The sequence below is a fragment of the Styela clava genome, chromosome 11 (genome assembly GCF_964204865.1).
Source record: "Styela clava chromosome 11, kaStyClav1.hap1.2, whole genome shotgun sequence".
NCBI classification, from domain to species: Eukaryota; Metazoa; Chordata; class Ascidiacea; order Stolidobranchia; family Styelidae; genus Styela; species Styela clava.
The window spans coordinates 10354311-10377050 of NC_135260.1; the positions used below are offsets into that span (position 1 = coordinate 10354311).

General features: G+C 34.0%; 2 protein-coding genes across 5 annotated transcripts in view; both read left to right on the forward strand.

Annotated features, from left to right (window-relative positions):
* The first annotated feature begins 1252 nt into the window (after window positions 1-1252).
* LOC120347204 (ceramide synthase 5-like) lies at window positions 1253-7095 on the forward strand. Its single transcript, XM_039417109.2, has 9 exons — window positions 1253-1368; window positions 1500-1696; window positions 2241-2361; window positions 2690-2808; window positions 3351-3408; window positions 3586-3729; window positions 4891-5126; window positions 5655-5817; window positions 6121-7095. The coding sequence occupies exons 2-9, from the start codon at window positions 1527-1529 to the stop codon at window positions 6190-6192; spliced, it is 1083 nt and encodes a 360-aa protein (XP_039273043.2). The 5' UTR covers window positions 1253-1368; window positions 1500-1526; the 3' UTR covers window positions 6193-7095.
* Window positions 7096-13271: 6176 nt separating this feature from the next.
* The window catches only part of LOC120347128 (uncharacterized), a 28510-nt gene continuing 19041 nt past the window's right edge, over window positions 13272-22740 (forward strand). For 3 of the 4 annotated variants that reach the window (XM_039416983.2, XM_039416986.2, XM_039416985.2), the window contains exons 1-8: window positions 13272-13390; window positions 13923-13993; window positions 14422-14551; window positions 17523-17663; window positions 19554-19639; window positions 20190-20276; window positions 21723-21796; window positions 22300-22376. In XM_039416983.2, coding sequence (XP_039272917.2) covers window positions 13369-13390; window positions 13923-13993; window positions 14422-14551; window positions 17523-17663; window positions 19554-19639; window positions 20190-20276; window positions 21723-21796; window positions 22300-22376 — 688 coding nt within the window. In that variant the 5' untranslated portion in view covers window positions 13272-13368. The remainder of the gene's footprint in view (window positions 13391-13922; window positions 13994-14421; window positions 14552-17522; window positions 17664-19553; window positions 19640-20189; window positions 20277-21722; window positions 21797-22299; window positions 22377-22740) is intronic. The other variant, XM_039416984.2, reaches the window with a different exon arrangement.

The following is a 22740-nucleotide window of genomic DNA, read 5'->3' on the forward strand; positions in this document are numbered from 1 at the left end:
CACGGCCGTTTACAAAGCGATAACTTATACCACTAAAACGGTTATAAATAAGACAGTATTGAGTAGAAAGTCATGAATGGCTCTCGCATGCCATACCAACCGCATCAACGGCCAATGCTTATATAAGTTATTTACTTATTGTAACGCCGGCGCGATATCGACAAGGATTAATTCATACGGTGAAACGCCCGCTAACTTCCTGTTGTAGTGGGATCAATTCGTAACCTGAGACCGCGAGCAGGAAAGACTTAGAAAGTATAATATCTTGAATCTTGCAACCCACACGCATATTCTGCATTATTATTGTCTTATACACTATAGATTATTTCAGTTCGAACTCATATTTTTGATTAAATTTTGCCCGAGGGGGTTTAGTCGACTACTGCCGTTGAATGTCATCAAGCTGGACTGCGAGTGAAAAGTTATGTTCGTAATTTGCAGTTTCTTGGCTTCCAATCATTAGATAATGAGTATACAGCTGGGGAGCTGTTTCCATTTCATTAAGTTGGGAATGGTACTGGCAACCTAATAGGTGGCATGCATGAACGTCGCGGTTATTTGTTTTCAATCAGCGAAAGAAAGTCACTAAATAATAGACTTTGAGCTTGGCACCTATATCAGTGGCTTCAGTCTTTGGTATATATACCTTGTGGTACTAAGCAGTCGCTTACTTCGCGTTATGTGATATTCCCATCATGTTCATTTGGCTGTCATGGCAGCATTATATTTCAAGTTGATTTGTGTCGAGTTGCAGTAGGTATCCACGAGCGACAGTTATTCGTGAAGACATGCTGATCAATCAGCAGCAGGTTGTAATGCATATGAATGGTTGTTAAGAGTTGCGATAGAAATTATTTCTAACCGCGACGCGTTTTGCTCGCACGCATTTTGGCGTACTAAACAATAATCCGTGCTGTTGTATTGACGATATTTCATTTCCGGGAATAGTGTCTATGTGGCACAAATATCGTTTGTTCTTACTAGTTTACCCATTTAAAATTTGATCACCAGGTCAGGAGAGGTAGTTCTGTATTAGCTTGAAGAAATGTAATATTTGAGGCTAGAAATAGCTAGAACCTGGCAGAGTGCGCCTATGAGAGAACGAATAGGATAAAATAAATAATGGAAAGGGAATGTATGTTCTACAGTTACCTACCTGTGTGCCTGAGCATTCTTTTCGAAAGCTGCACTGTTACATAATATATTGTTTATTATACTTGCATTTCTTGACGCTTGTACGTTCTACTTCAGAGGATATCGTGATATTGTATAATCATTCAAGGATTTTGCCATTGGGCGAGTGATTTCCTCATAATTTCTGCATGCTGCCTGACTCAGGACCGATCAATCATTGCACGAATTATCGATGTAAGCATGGATAATCATTTTTGAAGTGTTGGAAGATACTTTTCCATATGATATGTAGAGTTTGAGCAGGACCAAATAGCAGAAAGTTTGCCGTGAACAAATCAAATATATTTATGTTGTTATTTTTACAGCCTACTTTGGTAGACGTATTACAAAGAATGAGTAGCTTTTCTGAATGGTTTTGGAACGATTCATTTTGGTTCCCTGATGGAGTCTCTTTTCGAGATTTTGAGGACTCGCCGGATATTACTTATGCTAAGCCACGTGACATGTTGTACGTTCCTGTCATTGGATTGGCGATATTTGGTTTCAGAATACTGTTTGAACGGTATGTTTAATATTTACATGATATTTTTTTACGGACGATACCTTTTACGTGGGCCATGTTTGATTAATTCATTTACTCGATGGGAATGTAATAGAATATATAGATAAAACAATATATTGCGTCAGATTATCTACTATAGCAATGCAATTTAGTTTGCAATATAAAAGAACATATATGACATACAATTGAATTTGGTTTAATCAAACAGAAATGTTTATTGAGCCTGAGGAAGGAAGGATCTTCCAAGTTTTAGTTAGCATCGTAGGCCCTAGAGAGATCCGATTTTTAACCACTGGTTATTTAACAAGCGTTCATATATATCAACATGCAAAATCAATAGAACACTCCTCGAAAGCAGCATAAATTTTTACAATTCAAATAAACGGCTACGATACTGCCGCGTAATTTGAATTACACCCTCCACTATAAGTATAAATATAATAGCTGACGCTCGTTTTTTAAACAATAGTTAAACTCCTGGAGTGTGGGCCTCCTTATAAACACAATATTTATGACAATTCCCACTTCGTATTTTAATTAAAAGATTTATCGCTCTACCGATTGCCAAGTACCATCAAGTATCTGACGGCAAAGAACGAAAGCCACCGAAGCCAAATGTAAAGCTAGAAAAATTTTATAAAGAAATATCAAGACATCCGACCGAGGTATGGATACTAAACCACTTAAAATTTATCATTTTGTTCAGTCATTATAATCAAATTAAATTATATTTCTTTCATTTTCATTCTGTTACAGACACAAGCAAGCAATATAATTATAACAGTTTCTTCTCGGTTACCCAAATTGAATATGGAATATTGCGCGTTTGTGATGGAATAATAAAGTACAGACTTCCAATCTGTTGTACCTAAAACAATTTGGAGAATTGTGATTTATTCTTAAATAAAAAATTTTTCGAAGTAATGGAGAATTATATTACAATTTGCCAACCATAAAATCATGTTGATATAACTTGTTTGATCATGCTTTTAGGAACAAGTTGACAGTATTTCGAAACGATTCGATATACCACGTTCGTCAGTTCGAAGTTGGTTCAGACGGAAAAGAAATTGGGGAAGACCTGATACCCAAACCAAATTTTTAGAAACAAGGTAATTCGTTAAATGGTTAACAATATTGAGATATTAAACTGTATCTCAGGCGCAGGCCCGGTTTATGTGATAACGTATGTCACGTGGCCATGTCCGGGATTATTTGTCATTATCCGATTCGGATACCAGAAAGGAAGTCTTGGGACATAAACGTCATAGTATAATCAAACAGCAGATGCGAATCCTGGTATGTATATAGGAAAACAATGCGTGCATTGATGAATAATACTGCATCCTTGACTCCTAACTAACCCTAACGTTATGTTATAATGTTTTTATCAATACCCGAAGGTACTTGAAATCTCAATGATATCTTTAAGTGATAGTATTTTTCATTTTGTCTACATGCGTTTGAATCCGCTCACTTTATTTCAAAACTTCTAAGAAAGGGCATTGTTTCATATTAATATATTCCCAGAAAGGTCATAGAATTGTTCTTTGCAATGTCATAATCGTTAAGCAGACATATATACAAACAATGAATGAATGGTGTCATTTTTAGAAGACAATATAATTAATATTTGAAATCTTTTTTTTTGCAGCTGGCGATTTGTTTTTTACTCCGGAGTTTTTGCATATGGTTTTGGATTTCTCTGGAAGGTAATGATATGTTTTTTTTTTCGGGTTTGTATCAACAGTTAGTGCATCAATATCACTAGTCATTTTGATGTGATTGTATCGATTTAATCCATTATGATTCATGACTTTACTGTAAATTAACTGCAGTATAAGATATTATGATACATTCACATAATTATTCTATAAAATTGCTTTCAGGCTCCATGGTTATGGGACCACGCACAATGTTGGATCGGGTTTCCGCATCAGAACCTTGATAAAGCAACATATATCTATTACATCGCCGAAGCCAGTTTTTACACTTCTTTGTTACTGTCTATCATGAAAGATGTCAGAAGAAAGGTTCGTTGTTTATTGCACCTTATATTCAATGGTTGAAATTGGAGCCATCTGAAGTTATCGAAACTAGACTTTTGTTTTGTGAATTTTCGATGCTATACTATTACAGCAATATGAGATAATATACTACTGTACTTCATTAGGGAAATTTGCCGAAGTAAGGCAAATAAATATTGCGTAGCCGGTTCGTAAATTGTTCATTGGCAAATGCGACGTTTTATCATTAAAATATCTGGTAAACAAACTACAACGGGCATTCTCGTAAATGTTTAACAAATACACCACTTCCACTGTTTGATCGTTCTCAAGTTGTTCAGCAATATTGACATCAAAAGCAGTGCCAAGACAAAAGCACAAAGATCTGAGTCAACATACTAAAAATCAACTCAAATACTAAGTTCATTGATATGACGTATTCTTAAATCCTAGTTTTCCAGTAATTATTGCCAGTATCGTTGTTCATGATATCGCCGTTCTGGGCACTGATAAACCAGATTAAAAAGTATGACATAAAAAAGTTATACCATCATAGTATTTCCAATTGGGATCTTTTATAAGCGTTATGTTTATTAATTACTATGTCGTTAAATTTATAACAAAAAATTGTAAACTTATATAGATTTTCTGGCAACGGGAGCTGGAAACGACATCACATAATGGTACTTCCATCGCGCCGTTCGTTCATCACGAACTGCTCCTAAATTTGAAAGCTTGATTCTGACTACACATTCATTATACATTTACATACCAATTTACGTATAATATATCATTTGTCTATAATCACTTTCAAGTAGGTTTAATTTTGATTAGAAATCTTCGGAAAACACATTGTTATCAGGATTATTTTGCATTGTTATTCAAAGCTTTCCACAAACACCCGTGGTAAAATTTCACATTTAAATCCAGCAAGCAACTTGCATTGCATATGATAAGAAACATATGATTTTAAAAGTGTATTCATGACGGCCTCTGATTTAATATACGACGAAGTAATATACTTCTTCTGATTAGTATCGTTCAGTATTATATATATATATCCAAAATTTTGGTTTTAATATCGGGTTACAAACACACAATAGTCGTAGAACAGTGTTTACCATAGATGCTAAACTTGGTGGGAATGCCTATTTTTGTAATAATATGTATTTATTTGTTCTTTGACAGGACTTCTTCGAACAGCTGATTCATCATATTGCAACGCTATTCCTCATTATTTTCTCTTATTTTGCAAACTTTGTTCGAGTCGGTACGCTAGTGATGGCTATTCATGATATATCAGATATTTTTCTGGAAGGAGCAAAATGTGTTTCATACCTCAAATACGCAAAAACATCGGAGATTCTTTTTATTATATTTGCAATTACGTTCATCGTTACAAGAATCATTATTTTTCCGTTTTGGTGAGTTGATCGATTTGATAAAAAAAAACAGTAACAAATATTTGGTGTATTCGTTTAATTTGCAAGTTAAGTTGAATGTTACGATGTGCTACATTAAAACGTCACAGAAAACAGCCAGGAAATTATAGCCCTCCATAAGATTTTTGTTTCTCGTTCAACTGAATAGTTAATATAAATTTTTTTTCGCCATTATGAGTTTACAATGTATATCCGGAATGTAATCTATTGCTGAATTGCAAACATTCCGCTGCTTCAGAAAAACATTCCATGCCTTTGCATAATTTTGTTTGCGAATCTTTAAATTCCTTATACTACTTAATAACGAGAAATCAAAATACATTGAATACAATATATATTGCATATTTTGTATATATTTTATTGTACCATTGCTTGTTTTCTGGTTGACGGAACGATAAATCTCTCTTTCTCTCAATGATTGAACTTATTTGAAGCAAGTTTTGAGCATATTCTGTCTTCATATTTGGACTTTTGTTTGACCTAATTGAACTTTTTGGAACATTTTTGCAGGATTATTCACACAAGTGCAATAAAAAGCTTTGCCATCATTGGTCCGTTTGCATCTTGCTATTTCTTCAACGCACTATTAGGCGTTTTACAGTGTCTACATTTATACTGGGCATCTATTATATTGAGAATGGCTTGGAAAATGCTGTTTCCTGTATCAGGCGAGGTATGTTTTCTTCAAATATAAATTATTTAAAATATTGTGTGTTACTCAATATAGTAGTGTGTTACGACGTGAAATCTAGGAATGTTTATCATTGCATAAATATCAATGTTTGGTAATAATACCGACTTCGTACTGTCACAAAATTTTTTTAATGTAATGAGATTCAATTTGACGTTGGTTTGGGACGATATAGCCCGATTGGTTTCTGATATTCATTGCTTCAACCGAGAGAAGTATAATAGCAAATGGAATGTTTATTTCGTAAAAATCCTTTCCAACAACAAAAAATTTATCATATTTCAGGCTCTAAAAGACGATCGCAGTGATACCGAAGAATTGTCCGCAGATGACGAAGATCAGAAAAAAGATATATAGAAACATTTATCAATAATTATATAAAAAAATTATCCGGTACTACAAATACTGGTAAACGGATTTAGAGAGGAATCATGAGGTTATGAATATCCCAACGCTTTTTTGTGTTTATAATTTATATTTTTATCAAAAAATGTTACTTGGAGGACGTTAATTTGAAGATGCAATTATGATTTACTGAATGAATTTTTAGATTTATAATATTTCTATAAATTAAATTATTTGTTTTTACGTAGCCGATTTGAACAAACCACACGACGACACGACGAAATCTATCGTTACGTTAACGTCTTTCAAAGAAAGAACTTTGCTATGTTTTTTTTTTATAGTGTTTCCATTGTATTTATGCATTTATTGGTGGGAATTGTCATTTTGTAAGATTTATATTGTATATTTTCCATGGAATCGCTCGAGATAATTCCTTGTACAATCATCCAATTAGAGATTGTTACTTCCCAATTTAACGCTGTATATCTAAATTTTTATACTCTGGGTGATGTGGTGGGTTTGTGATTAGCCCGTGAGGATAGGGCTTTTGAAGATTTTACGTATGTAATATGTAGGGGTATAATAATGGTTTCACCATATTCTTTTGCACCATTGACGTACTCAAAATCTTGAAGGTATGTAAAATAATTTCCCCCATTGGTATTGGATCTATTCAAAAGTAGATAAATGACGTTTAAGACTATTTGGTAGGTCTATTTCTTTTATGACAAAATTTTTAAACGTTATTTCCCAAAAGAAATTTTTCGTTTCTTATTTTCAAAAACTGCTTACTCGTAAATATTTACATTGCATACTCTACTTTTGTATTTCGTTGTGCTTCTTTCACATCAATGGTTTGGTCATGAACCTGTTCATTATTTATTTATTTTTGAATGGATTACATGGAATACAAGATTTTTCCTGACGAGTCTTTTAGTGAAATTTGCCATATATTTCAATAATGAACGTCCTTAACGATACCTCCGTTTTTAGTAACGTGAATTACTTCTAACGAGTTTCTGTCTTGCCTTTTCGCGAAGGTACCATCCAACTAAACACAAGTTCAAGATGCAAAATTCAGAATTGTTTAAAACAGGGGTGGGCAAATCAAGGCCTGCGGGCCGGATCCGGCCCATCGAAGTGTTTTATTCGGCCCACTCATGTCTGCTGGCATTATGACTAAATTTTCAATAATAGCGTCATAATGAGCACAATTGTCAAAATTGTGCTCTTTACGTTGATATTATAAAACGTTAGCCAAGCTGTTGGACTAGATCTTGTAGAAAACCTGTTTTTTATTCATAGTTTTTCATCTTGAGCCTTCGTACCAGTAACCAATTATCTGTAACCGGCCCACTCGGAAAACTAAACACCCATCTCTGGTTTAAAACTGAAAAAATGTCACAGATTGAAAAGGAATACTTTAGATTCGCGCTTAACTATAGGTCAATTTAACTGTGAGTGTGAATTCATTGGCGTTCTTACCCAACTGGCTTACTACGTTAAATAACGTTCGAATTATAATCAATGGTAACCCGTTAAGCAACCAATATAGAAACGTCGAAGGTGTCCCTAGTCAATTTTACCCCAGCGATGTGTGAAATGCAAATCGGAAACGGATAGTAATAAATTTTGTGAGCATCTGTACTTCCAGTACGCTGGTAGGCTACACTGTAGCCTACAGCATCAATATCATACGGAGGAGGTCGTTCGGTAACTTTGGCGGGGAAATTGTCGCATCTGAAACCAAGGAGCAATACTCAAATATATGAACACAAAGGTCAAATGTCAAAACAATATTCCGATAAATTAAAATTGAACCCCAAAATTTAGGATGTAATATCACGACAAGCAGGCTTCCGAAAAAAGGCTTTCCGCAACTTTCTTCATTATTGAGTACTAAATAAATCAAGTCCAACAATTTAACAAAACATTCCACCTGTACACCTCGTGTTAATTGTGGTCTGCAGCAAGTCTCTATTTGATTGAAACAATCGCTCTTGTTGTCGCGCTTTCTTTATCTTCTTCACAAAAATCAAAAGTTTAGGTCAAACAATGTCCATCACAACTACAACCATAACAAGTAGAACAACAATACCAGCGGGAATTTTTATAACAATCCATATATACACCACCCAGTATATATTTTACATAAACGAGCGTCTCAGGATTTACCAGACCGTCTCCGTATATTTGAACATTTCTACGGTAATATATAAATATATTTGTGTGTATATTTCGTTTATATATATATATTTAATTTAAGCTTTCAATTTTTTTGGTTATTTTTTTCGTATTGTGTTAGACCGTATTAGTATTCATTTACGGTTATACCCCATCTAGGGCAGCACCATCTCAACCGGTGGTCCGCGACCCGCCAACGACTCCTGGTGGGCCGCGAACTCGTTGCCGAAGTATTCGAATTTTTCTATATATTTTGTGTTAGAATTGAAATTATTTTGACTTTTAATAGGATACCAAATCTTTATGATGAGGATCCCAGCCGATTTCATAAATTCAGGCGCTCGAACGTAACTATCGGATGCGTCGGCGGTCATTCATGTCATTTATTATATGATTGTGGTATTTGAGAATAGTAAGGTTTTTATTTTTCTGTAAGTATGAGAATACGAATAAAAAATTAAACATAATCTGGTAGCTTAGCATATATACATTTTATTTCCCCAAATTGAAATGGTATTTTATGTAAGCTTTTATTTTTTTCTCCAGCCGGCGCAGCCATGAGTTACTTTGAACAAAATTAAATTAATATACGGGTTTAAAAGCTGGTATCGGTCATGGATTTGAATATTTTATGCAACACAAAATCATCCTTATGAAAGTCGATACTTTTACCTATCATGGACCTTTGACCCCCCAAAAATTATTCCTATGTATACATCATACTGCTTAAGTGCTTTTGCGAGTTGGCGCCTGTAAAATAGGGTATTTGTTTCAAACCTTCATTATGATTCAGCACATACAACAATCGGTTTTTTAAAAGTACCGGTAAGGAATTTCAGCCTAGTTTATCACAGCTACTTTTACACTGATTTTATTATTACTGCAATTAATATTAAAATTCCTAGGAAGACCGAGTGATCATTGAATTATCTGATTTTTATTTAAGTTTCCGGAACACTACAGAAAATTAACGAATAAAGTTCAAAAACGCGAAAACGAGGTAATGTTTACCACCACGCTTTAAAATCTGCCTGAATGAGAAAAGTGTCTAAGCGGATGCGAAAAGGGAACATTGTTACGTCACATTTTGCATCTTGCTGATTGGCCAATGTCACGAAGTAAACAAGGAGGTTGATGTTCGGGGAAAGGTCCATTATCAACATTATATGCCAAAAAGCAGGAAAACGTATATATAAACTATTTTTGAGTATTGTAACAATTACGGCTTTACATAATTTTCACTTTTTCGGCGTACTGGAAATCAATGCGTAAACAGGAAGCCGGGAATGGCCGCAAGGTCCACCACGCAACCACGCAAAATTGTGGCAACCATATACGCGAACGCTCACACAGAAGGTAACAAACAATTAAAGTGGCGATTCTGTTTTATCATAGTTATTACAGTACGTGAAAAACGCAGAAAATCGTTTGAAGATTTCTCTCGAACACGAAACACCTAGCTGACGACGAAAAGTGACTATTATTCGGAGTTATTTAAAAATTTGCTGAAACTATATTCGAATACTTCAAACTTACTTTGATATACGAATATATTAAAATATTCGATTCGTTTTAAACAACCCTACCTCTATGACGCTTGCGGAACACAGCTTGAGAAACGCTTATCTAGGGTGTCGCTGTTCGGTAACCAGTATTTTTTTTTTTTTTTTTTTTTTTTTTTTTTTTTTTTCGCGTCAACCCTCACCCTGAAGTGCTATTCTTCTACACGGCATTTGTATGTTACGCTTTTGGTGGAGAAATAAATTACTGAATATCTAATTAAATCAATAGCGGCTAGTGACATTGTCAGGCCAGTCGGTTTCCATGGATTTATAAGTTTCCCCTTTTTTATATGAGATATATGATGGCCATCTGGTGGCGTAGTCGCATTGAATACTGATCGGGGAGATCCCCTGTTTGTTTAGTTACCATGGTGACGTTTTATAAACTTGTTTCAGTGCAGTTCGCCTAACGCACTGTACCAAACAAATATTAACAGTTGTATTCAACAATATCTCCAGTCAGACAAATAAATTATTTCAGAAAATTGTTCGGTATCATAAAGTTACAAGTCGAATTTGCTGCTGTTTAAAATAGTGGGAGCCCAAATTGCATAGATAAAAAGTTTGAAATTCTTATGGAAAATAATGCAGGCTTGCAGTATTTTGTAGCAAAATGTCAATATTCCCACTTATAAAAGATATGCATCATCAAATCAAATACAGTATTAATTTTTACCTGGATTCAAGGAATTTCGAGAAAAAAGTTATTTCATCCATGACATGGATGTACATTGTATTCGAATTTAGCCGATAAATCCCTAGCCACTGGCAAAATCCCAATCGAATTTATATCACATTACTTTAACACAGCAATGCATAAATATTTGTATAAGTATGAGAATACGAATAAAAAATTAAACATAATCTGGTAGCTTAGCATATATACATTTTATTTCCCCAAATTGAAATGGTATTTTATGTAAGCTTTTATTTTTTTCTCCAGCCGGCGCAGCCATGAGTTACTTTGAACAAAATTAAATTAATATACGGGTTTAAAAGCTGGTATCGGTCATGGATTTGAATATTTTATGCAACACAAAATCATCCTTATGAAAGTCGATACTTTTACCTATCATGGACCTTTGACCCCCCAAAAATTATTCCTATGTATACATCATACTGCTTAAGTGCTTTTGCGAGTTGGCGCCTGTAAAATAGGGTATTTGTTTCAAACCTTCATTATGATTCAGCACATACAACAATCGGTTTTTTAAAAGTACCGGTAAGGAATTTCAGCCTAGTTTATCACAGCTACTTTTACACTGATTTTATTATTACTGCAATTAATATTAAAATTCCTAGGAAGACCGAGTGATCATTGAATTATCTGATTTTTATTTAAGTTTCCGGAACACTACAGAAAATTAACGAATAAAGTTCAAAAACGCGAAAACGAGGTAATGTTTACCACCACGCTTTAAAATCTGCCTGAATGAGAAAAGTGTCTAAGCGGATGCGAAAAGGGAACATTGTTACGTCACATTTTGCATCTTGCTGATTGGCCAATGTCACGAAGTAAACAAGGAGGTTGATGTTCGGGGAAAGGTCCATTATCAACATTATATGCCAAAAAGCAGGAAAACGTATATATAAACTATTTTTGAGTATTGTAACAATTACGGCTTTACATAATTTTCACTTTTTCGGCGTACTGGAAATCAATGCGTAAACAGGAAGCCGGGAATGGCCGCAAGGTCCACCACGCAACCACGCAAAATTGTGGCAACCATATACGCGAACGCTCACACAGAAGGTAACAAACAATTAAAGTGGCGATTCTGTTTTATCATAGTTATTACAGTACGTGAAAAACGCAGAAAATCGTTTGAAGATTTCTCTCGAACACGAAACACCTAGCTGACGACGAAAAGTGACTATTATTCGGAGTTATTTAAAAATTTGCTGAAACTATATTCGAATACTTCAAACTTACTTTGATATACGAATATATTAAAATATTCGATTCGTTTTAAACAACCCTACCTCTATGACGCTTGCGGAACACAGCTTGAGAAACGCTTATCTAGGGTGTCGCTGTTCGGTAACCAGTATTTTTTTTTTTTTTTTTTTTTTTTTTTTTTTTTTTTCGCGTCAACCCTCACCCTGAAGTGCTATTCTTCTACACGGCATTTGTATGTTACGCTTTTGGTGGAGAAATAAATTACTGAATATCTAATTAAATCAATAGCGGCTAGTGACATTGTCAGGCCAGTCGGTTTCCATGGATTTATAAGTTTCCCCTTTTTTATATGAGATATATGATGGCCATCTGGTGGCGTAGTCGCATTGAATACTGATCGGGGAGATCCCCTGTTTGTTTAGTTACCATGGTGACGTTTTATAAACTTGTTTCAGTGCAGTTCGCCTAACGCACTGTACCAAACAAATATTAACAGTTGTATTCAACAATATCTCCAGTCAGACAAATAAATTATTTCAGAAAATTGTTCGGTATCATAAAGTTACAAGTCGAATTTGCTGCTGTTTAAAATAGTGGGAGCCCAAATTGCATAGATAAAAAGTTTGAAATTCTTATGGAAAATAATGCAGGCTTGCAGTATTTTGTAGCAAAATGTCAATATTCCCACTTATAAAAGATATGCATCATCAAATCAAATACAGTATTAATTTTTACCTGGATTCAAGGAATTTCGAGAAAAAAGTTATTTCATCCATGACATGGATGTACATTGTATTCGAATTTAGCCGATAAATCCCTAGCCACTGGCAAAATCCCAATCGAATTTATATCACATTACTTTAACACAGCAATGCATAAATATTTGTATAATATAAGTGATTGGGTCAGGAAAATATAGGCCCTATTGTTTTTGAAAAAATATTTGTCAAATGGTTGCATCTTTTTTTATTATCGAAACCTGGAATACCAAAACAATACAAGTCATGAAACGAAAAAATATTTTACTTATACAAATCATATTACAAAGACAGAATATAATAGACAGATTACCATCCTTGAAAAAGTCTTGTTTTTAGGCCTGCTGAATTTTACAGTCATGCCGCCGAGAAAATATGTAGTACTAGAAAAAGATCCATCAGCAGAATATTTTTCATACCTGTTTGGTAAAAAATTGTATATCAATCAATAATAAAATTCATAGTAAATGGTGAAAATGTTGACCTTAATATTAAGTTTTGTCCCTAAAAAATTTTACGCAATGCAACGCAAAGTATAGCATGAGGTTGTAAATAAGGGTGTGTGTGTGAGTTCTGTCTCCCAAGAGCATTTTAATTATCACGTAAGTTATTTCTGCCTGTAATGAGGTAATGTTGTGGACATTCCGCAATAGTGGTATATAACGATTTTTACATATTCAATATTATTTTAGATTGATTTACTTTGAAGAAAAATAATAGGTTAGCTTTTCGCCTGCGACTTTCTTACATTCATTCGAGGCAATGTTTGTTTAATGAAAACAGAATGGCAAAAAGAGTTCACCCTGGTAAGTCTAAATTGCATATTATTCACATATTGTGACTAAGTTTTGAAGTTTTACAAAAATCTCATTTGAATATAATATGCTGAAAAAAGATAGCAATGGAATCATGAAATTCATTTTCATAAAATATTCTGAAATGTCACGTCCGAAATAAGAGTTATTTTATTTTAAAAGGGTATTTAGTATTTACAAAATATTAATTTTAAAAATGGAAGAAAAAATAGCTATCGAACACACATCAAATGTTTATTTTTGTTCATTTAAAAAATCTTCTATCATATCAAACTTTATACAAAGAAAAACAGTCACAAATAAATTCACCCACAATTTATCGTGATACAACATTATCAAAAAATTATGTCAGGGATTACCTAAGCTATGAGCTCTAGGTTAAACTATACACTTTATATTTATATGTTGACTTATAAAGTAAATAACAGTCTTCCTTATATTGAGCTTACTTAAAATCTACTCTGAATTAATTCATTTTTTGTAGAATTGTATTAACATAAAAACTATCGTACTTTTTCTTCAGAAGGACAAGAAAATGATGCGTTTGAGCATGAAGAAGCCTTTGGAGAAATGGATGTAAAAAAAGAAAAAAAGGTAAGCAGTTTATTTGGTGAAAAATGGTTGAAGCGCTAAACTCGACTATGATGGCATCGTAGGTTAAAATCTTGAGTACTGGTCCCATGTCCACGACCTAAGCTGAGTGTAATAAATTGGATAATACCTACTGAACTGAGAATATTCTGCTCCTTCCAAATTAAAGTAGCTCAATACTGGTAGTGGCTGCTTGTGCAGAGCCTTGTTCAGAGCAAAAGTCATATAAATACATTGCATAGTACAAAATTGCTCATTCTTATCCATTTTATCATTTATATTTTTCATTTAATTCAGTTAATAAATAACATCCGTTTAATATTTTCTTTATTTGTAGTTCTAATGAGTTTTATCACACCTCATTGTACTTGATCAATCAAGTTTACGATATGTGATATGTGATTGTAAATTAAAGAGTCATTTTTTTGCAGAATGGAAACAAAGTGAAACATACCACATTCCAAGATGTTGTCAATCTTGAACTACAAGCAAAAGCCGCAGGAAAAGAATGGCATCATTTCATTACGAGAAAAAGAAAATTTTTTCGAAAAGCTGATTCGGGTATGTGTGTGGATGCCTGTGCTAAATTAATCATTAAAAATTGAAATTAATAAATACTGTGTCGTTTTTGAATCTCAAGAAAATTCCCTTCACAAGTACAATGATTGGACTTGAATAGAGTAGTCAGTGTTTCCCAAACTGTGGGTCGCGACCAAGCGCGCAGCCAGGATTTTCAAAAGGGGGGGTTTCGTAATCATAAATTCCCATTGCGATCTGTAACAGTCTTCGCATTACGCGCTCGGTAAAGGGACGCCTTTTCAGCGTATAATGATTATTCTTGTCGCGTGAAATATTCAATCTCTGACAACTACAAAATTCTAAAATGTCTTTATATATTAGTTTAATTGTGTCCAACGTAACTCGCGGTTGCTTTTTCTTACGTCAAAATTAAAACATTAGTTCTCTGAAATGACACGGTGATCGGTGGACATAAAAACATGAGATAAACGGTGTATTTAATTTTAATACGTATTTTTGGAATCTTGCCAACTCGTTATCGCCGTTAGAAAAATCTCAATAACTGATATAAAATACCGAAAAGTACAATTTTATTTCGTACAATGAAAATGCATATGAAGTATATCGTTAAATCAAAAATACATATTCATCGCCGCGATTACGCCACTTGTTAAAAGAGCCGACGTTTACAACGAAAAATGATTTTTCTGTTGTGCAAAGTAATCAATTCGTGACCGATAAGGGCATATTTAAAATGTCTTGCTTCATTAATTTAATTGTCTTCGATTTAACCAGCGTTTGCGTCGACAAAACAAAACAATTTTTTACAATTCACAATTTTAAAATACCTCGGCCATTTGCCGACATAAAAATAAAAATTTGTGGTAACTGCCCGTCGCCTATCATATATTGTTTTGATCCGTATTTTTTCTATTTTGCAAATTCGACAAATTTGAGATGTGCTTGTAACATTGACTCCGTTCAATCGCAATGCTGACACTCCGATTATTTTTAAAGCTAAAACCTCCTGAAAAATCCGTAAATCTGCTGTAAATTCTCATGGAGTAAAATTTATTTCAGTTCAATAAAAATTGATGGATATACTTCGGATTAATTATCTTATATATCATCACAAACCGGGAAAAAAATCGCGTTTTCAACCTTGTTTAATGATAACACGAAAATTTTCTACGACAATTTTAAAGTAATGGATAAAAGGCAAATCCCACCCACAATTAACCGTGTTTCGATTTTAGTGACGGTATGTTCCTAAACGGCGACCAAACATAATGTGCGCCGTAGGCACACGAAATTTTGCGATTTTGCGACTAGAAAAGCGTTTTTAGACTGTCGCCGGGACTCAACAAAACTCATTGATTACGGTTTTATTTTTAGTATTTTATAATGCCGCTTTTCAATCAAATTTAGATCGCGGTTTTACTCCTTCTTTTGTCTTTAGAACCTCGCCACCGATGAACGTATAATAACTCACGAATTCACAATTCCGTGCAAAGTACAAAAATAAAATAACTATCATGTTTATCGTGGCACAAATTTATGATTTAGAAAGAATAAAAACCGACGTAAGGGCCCGTGACCCCCATAATGAAGATATTTTGGGGTCGCCAACTTTTATTAAACATGTGCAAACATGTCACTAGAACTTGAAAGTGTAATTTGTGCTGGTTGGGTATTGTCAAATGCAATTGAATGATAGTGTTACGAGAGTCGATAACATTTTCCTATTTATAGCTTTTTTGCTGATGTTACATCCGATAGTTGACCCTATTCTTTATCTTCTCGTGAGTACCTGCAGGCTGAACCAGTGGTCCCAATTCCTTGTCTGCGAACCGAATTTTTGCCAGACTGCAGGAAATTGTCTTTTTTTATTTATTTTGCTACCAATGTGATCGCTCAGTTATGGAATACAAAGCAGCGTTGCTTTATTTGGCAATTGACCCTAAATTGAGTGTTTGACATATATGTTAATATTGAATGTCGAGTAAGCACGCTTTTCAGATTTCTATCCGTTGCGAAAGCGTTTCGTTAATTCTGGGTCAATGTTCAACGTCCACGTAAATGTAACAACTACGCACCAACCTTTACCAAACTTAGTCGATACACAGGTACATTGAGATAATGGACCTTTCCCCGACCTTTGACCCCCGAAAACTTCTCCCCATACTTTACCATTGGAAATTTTTTCGGTGCTATTTTAAGAGTGCTTTTGCGAGTTGGTGCCTGTGAAATGGGGTATTTGTTTCAAACCATCATTATGATTCATCGCATACAACAATCTGTTTTTTAAAAGTACTGTTAAAGAATTTTAGCCTAGTCTATCACAGCTATTTCTACACTAATTTTTATTACTGCAATCAAATTAAAACTCCTAGGAAGACAGGGTGACCATTGAATTATCTGATTTACATTTAAGTTTCCAAAACACAACTGAAAACTAACGAATAGAGTTCAAAAATGCGAAAACGAGGTAATGTTTACGACCACGCTTGAAAATCTGTCTGAGTGAGAAAAGTGTCTGAGCGGATGCGAAAAGGGAGCATTGTTTCGTCACTTTTTGCAATTTGCTGATAGGCCAATGTCACGAAGTAAACAAGGAAGTCGATGCTCGGGGAAAGGTCCATTGAGGGGAATATATTGATTTTCAAAATTGTAGAACTTTTCTGGTTTTGGGGACTCCAGTATCTGTAGTCTGAACTGATCCCACACCTTCCATGATTCGGGGGTTGGGCCATGGGTCATCATATGATTAAGCTGTCTAGATGGCTTTCCTCGTTCTCAGAATAAATATGTAATTCCTATTCTATTCTATCCAATTTAACTCATGTTTACACCAGTATTCTCGAAGTCACAGGGTCAAGTCATGAGTTATTTAGTCCTCAAGTCAAGTTCGAGTCTTGAAGTCAATCAATCGATCTAATCTCCAACTTGAACCCCACATATCGTAGTCGTCACTGTCAATCACAGTGATTTTAAAGAATTTTAACATTCCTAGATGTGAGTTCCATGCGTACTTATTCAAGACTGACGGCATTCCAAGAAAGAGAACTTGGACTTGACATTGAATCAGATGAGGATGATGGACAACTTCCAGCGAGTGCACCAAATGGGGCAATACCCTCAACTTCAAAACAAGGTATTTTATTTTTTCATCGATTTTTGTATGTTTTTTATCAGATAGGATAGGATAAGATTTACATATTTATCTCGGGGGAAAGGAAAGCCGATAAGATGGCTTAACCATATGGCGAACCTCGGCCTTTCGTCCGGTTACCAGTCTATGTCGGGTATGGGATCAGTTTTGGTTATTTGTTTTTCGGAAGCAGGGACTTGATGGTGGAGGAATCCGTAACCGAGCAGCGGTTACATGAACCACCCTACGACGGCCCACCCTATGAGTCCAGCAATACTCTCGCACATAACTGCCCCGCATGATTATTCGAACCTGCGAACTCACACAGGGTAATCAGAGATGCGGTAGCGAGCGTATTCCTAACGCTTAGCACGATGAGCCACACCGCCGCGTCTATCGTGCGCAGTGTCACAGATATCTAGTCTGGTTTCTTCCCTTCCGGAGTAAAGGAATATACTCATAGAAACAGACATAAAATCAACATGTAGTACTTACTTAAAAAAGGCGCTTAAGATTGAAATTTTAAACTGCTTTCTGCTGTCCTCTTTATAGACGCAATAATCATTGGGAATCACAGAAATATTGATTTGTATCAAAAAATTGATAACAACTGTTGCCTGCATAGATGGGTTTCTGAAGATGTTTTTCAAAATTCTTGCGGTACTTAACGCCTCTAATATATATATACAATTTTATTTTATACTTATTAATGGTACTAAAAATTTTGATATTTCAAAAACTGCTTATTTAGAAAGACTTGATAATAGGAAATGCATAATGTTGTGACTTTTTCCGTTATGTTATGTTGCTGTTGTCTGTGATTATGTATCATAACGTTCATTCAAGTTCTGTATGTTCCCATATTCAAATACTTTAATATCATGTATCAAGAAATTAGAATATAATTTTAGTTCCTATTTCCAATTCACTTTAATGAATATTACCAAATTTTGAAAAGTTTATTGTATAAATATGGTAATTTTAATGATTATAAGATAATTATTCTTGAAAAACATTTTCTTAATATTTGTCTGGTGCAAAATACTTGTTTTGGTTACTTCTTTTAGTATTCTTTACCTTGTGTGATATCTACATGTAGGCTCTGTAAACACTTCCAATAATAAATAGAACGACATAGGGTATTCATAATCTTCAGAATGCGTTCCAAAGCAAACATAGCGATTCATTGATGTTGTGATAGAATGTTTGGATAAGATGTTTACAAAGTTTCAACACTGTTAAACTTTGTTCAATGTTAAACTAACATAGAAACTCTCAAGCGTTTTTGCCATGTGAACGACCAAACTAAAGCGCTTTCAATTTTGTAATTCAATGTCCTTTATTTATTGGAATACTCTCCTCATATGGTTCTGAAAGAAAAGTTTTTGCTTGAGATTTCTATTGTTATATTTATTCATACGGATTAATCTTTGTTACTGTAAAGCTTCATACAATACAAATACTGCTGCCTCATAGCTGAAATATATATAATTATAACAGTAATAACGGTATTCAGGTACCATTATAGTCAGTCGCCTTTTATATTCATCAGGATAAAAAACCAAAATTGGCAGAAATGAAATTTCTGTAAACTTTTTAACTTTTCCGAATTAGGTATAAGCATCTATATTGTGTTTTGACTGTTAAATTCCTTATCTGTCATTTATTTTGTTCTAGACTATTATCTTAAACACTCTAAACCATTACTTAATTATATTTTTATTAAAGGGTATTGCAGGCCATCTTTTTTTTTTCTATTTTCTATCAGACTTATGTTATTACTGATTGGAAGTAAGATATAAAATCTGAAAAAACATGGAATTGCAACCAATTTCAAAATTAAATTTTTCATCCAACTTTAATAAATCTTTTTTCTTTCTTTCTACTTTTCAGTTGACAGAAGCAAAATAAGGTCATTGAATAAGAAGGTGATCGGTCATTTTGTATCACTCAATCAACTTCCACATGAAAGTGCAGAGGTAGGTGTGTCATCTTCACATATATTCAATCCAGAAGCGGAACTGTTAGTGGTACCTGGAATACAAAGAGCTACATTTATTTGCTATCTATTCCTTTTCTGAAGGACTAACTCCTTTTTCTATGCTTGTGTATCTGTATGTATATAATGAAAGAATGCTGTAGCTGCTGTGAAGATAACTATTTTATGTGATTCAAGAGCCTTGCTGTACATTTTTACAAATATATTTCTCTAACTTCTTTGCCTGACCAATGTCAGAATTCTTCAGAATGAACTATATCTGAGAAAGTCTGACTTCGGTCAGACGAAACGTTATAGAAATATGTTTGTGTTAATTGTGCAGCAAGACTCTTGAATCACTCAGAATAATTATTTGTTCACATGACATTTGAACCAAATTTTGCAATTTAAGCTAACACATATTCCAAACCATGATATTTAGAAAACTAGAATTTTGTTTGACACAATAAATCAATAAACTTACAATATTTAAACCACACACAAATTATGATTTACATTATGTAGATTCCATGTTTATGAAATCTTTTCAGGTAAATCTGGAGCTTTTATCATCATTATTTGCACAAGGAGCTGAGGCTAATTGCTGTGATAGATATGGACAAACGTTATTACACGAGGTAAGATTTCATATTTTGTATATAATTTTATCTGCATTTTTTATCCGTTTTTTAGTTTCAACTGTCTACTTGATAAAATTATTCTGAACTAACGTATTTTTATCAAAGTTTAAATTATTAATTTATAAATAATCATTAATATTTCATAGTAACGGTTGTCAAAAAAGTGATAAAATCATTCTGAAATTTCCATTTTTACATTATTTTGGGATGAAGCGAAAAAGTAATACCACTCTCGCTGAATTAGTATATACAGGGTGTCTCAAACGTAAGTATACCTTTTTAATTTTGAATTGCTTCTCAGGTACTTATCATAGAGCGTTCATTTCTTCAGAAAACATAGTATGGATAAGTAGTAAAATTTAGGTATTTTTTGCATTTTTTTTATCAACCACAGAATGACAAGGAGAATAAACCAAAAATGAGGTGCAAAATTGCTGTTTGGCAGGAAGCTTATGAATCAGTAGGGCAAATTCGCTCCTCTTTAACACAGAATTTGGAATTATTTGGCTCTGAATGTTTTCCTCAGAGCGGGCTCTCCTTGGTCTTCCTGATCTATGTGCGTCAACTACAGATCCAGTTTTCATAAATTTACGATGAATTGCATAAATTGTTCGGGTAGGAGCCAAATCAATTCCAAATTCTCTGTTAAAGAGGCGCTGAGTTGTCGGGTAGGAGCCAAATCAATTCCAAATTCTCTGTTAAAGAGGCGCTGAGTTTACCTCACTGGCACCACATTTCTTGGTTTAATCTCCTTGTCCTTCTGTGGGTTGATGAAAAATGCAAACAATACTAAAATTTTACTACTTATCCATACTATGTTTGCTGAAGAAATAAAAGCCCTCTAATAAGTATCTGAAAAGCAAATCAAAATTAAAAGTCTATACTTACTTTTGAGACACCCTGTATATCGTGTATAAACATCATAAAAATAGTTACGGTAAATGCAATTTTTTATGCGATAAACAAGGCAAACTGCCTTTGCTGGGTAAGAACATACTATATTTTTTGAAATTACTGTAATATAGTTTGGTATTGCACACCCAATTGATGACACCCTCGGTAAGACACTGGCGGTTTTCATACTGATTGAGTGCAAGGGATCAAATATGCTTGATCAAATTTAGGTTTGCTGATGCAGATTTAACAAATTCATCTGTTGTTTGTGACATTCCTTGTGTGAACATTCATATTAGCTCATGAACCTATCTCTACTCATGTTTTGGTGCCTCTTTGGTATGCAATCTCAGCGGTTCTGTGATCTCAGTGATTTTAGTTGGGGATAGGAACTGAATTCCATGAGTCTTTATGAGATTAAACGCATACGAAAGTGGCTCCACTTGTTATGAGATTGAGATCACGTTAAGCAAGTGGCAACCTCCTATTTTCCTTTTTCTAAAGGAAGTTCTGTTAACTTTTATGCATTCTCTATTGTATGATATCCAGGTAGCAAGACTTTGGCATGTTGATGTTGCAGAGTTTCTCATTGCTAAAGGAGCTGATATCAATCGTTCTGATCGGTTTGTATCATTTTAAGTTATGCGAGTTGTGATCGAGAATATATTTATCTGTACCATCCAGAGAAAATGCATATGACCTATAATTACATTAGAATTAAAGTGATTACTCTCCGGACAACATAATTCCATGTATGATTAAGCCATGTTATTGGCTTTCCCTCTTCCCCAAGATTAATATAAAAACCCTATTCCATTTATTTATCCGAGAATCTTTAACATCGAATCCTTGAAATTCGAAAACAAAAGTGTTGAGAGTTGATATTTGGATATTCTGCCCCTTTTTGTCAGACACAATACAAATATCTTTAATTGTGTGTTTTAAAATGAGTTATGAGAATCAAATTTAATTCAAGACAATTTTTTATAACATTCTCTTTACCCCAACTTTCAACTAGGCAACTTTTACTTTAGTAAGATACTATTTTTAGAAGAAACAGAATTATTTTCATATTAAATTTTACTTTTTTCTCAATTTTTACTTATGTAGCTCCTCTTATTTATAGATACGGTAGGACACCAATTCATGTTGCTGCGGCTACAGATTACCCAGAAATGATAGAATTTTTCGAAAAAAGTGGAGGTCAGTTATTATAAACTAAAGATGTAAACAAGATTAATGTGGATTGTACTTTGTATATTACCAAGAAATATCACCCTTCTGACAATATCTAGATTTGTAATCTTCATGCAACGAATCGGACTTATTATAGAAAATATGTTACTTATGCTTGGCGCCATTAGTATGCTCGGTGACGTTAGCCAACCATCATAATATTAATTACGATAGTTCGGGGGACATTTCAGTGCATATTGTTTGTTGCAACAATTTATAATGAGATATCCGTGTGTGGAACGGTGCAGTTTAGCTTAAGATTTCTTTATACAAATATATTTTATGTTATCATGATTGGACATAAAGGGGACCAATGGATTGTTTTTTTACG

Excerpts from the sequence above, each read along its gene's own strand:
- LOC120347204 (XM_039417109.2), top strand. The coding sequence starts at position 1,527 with ATGAGTAGCTTTTCTGAATGGTTTTGGAACGATTCATTTTGGTTCCCT. Across the intron at positions 3,409-3,585 it reads GTTTTGGATTTCTCTGGAAG|GCTCCATGGTTATGGGACCA; the intron begins GTAATGATATGT and ends AATTGCTTTCAG. Across the intron at positions 5,127-5,654 it reads ATCATTATTTTTCCGTTTTG|GATTATTCACACAAGTGCAA; the intron begins GTGAGTTGATCG and ends ACATTTTTGCAG.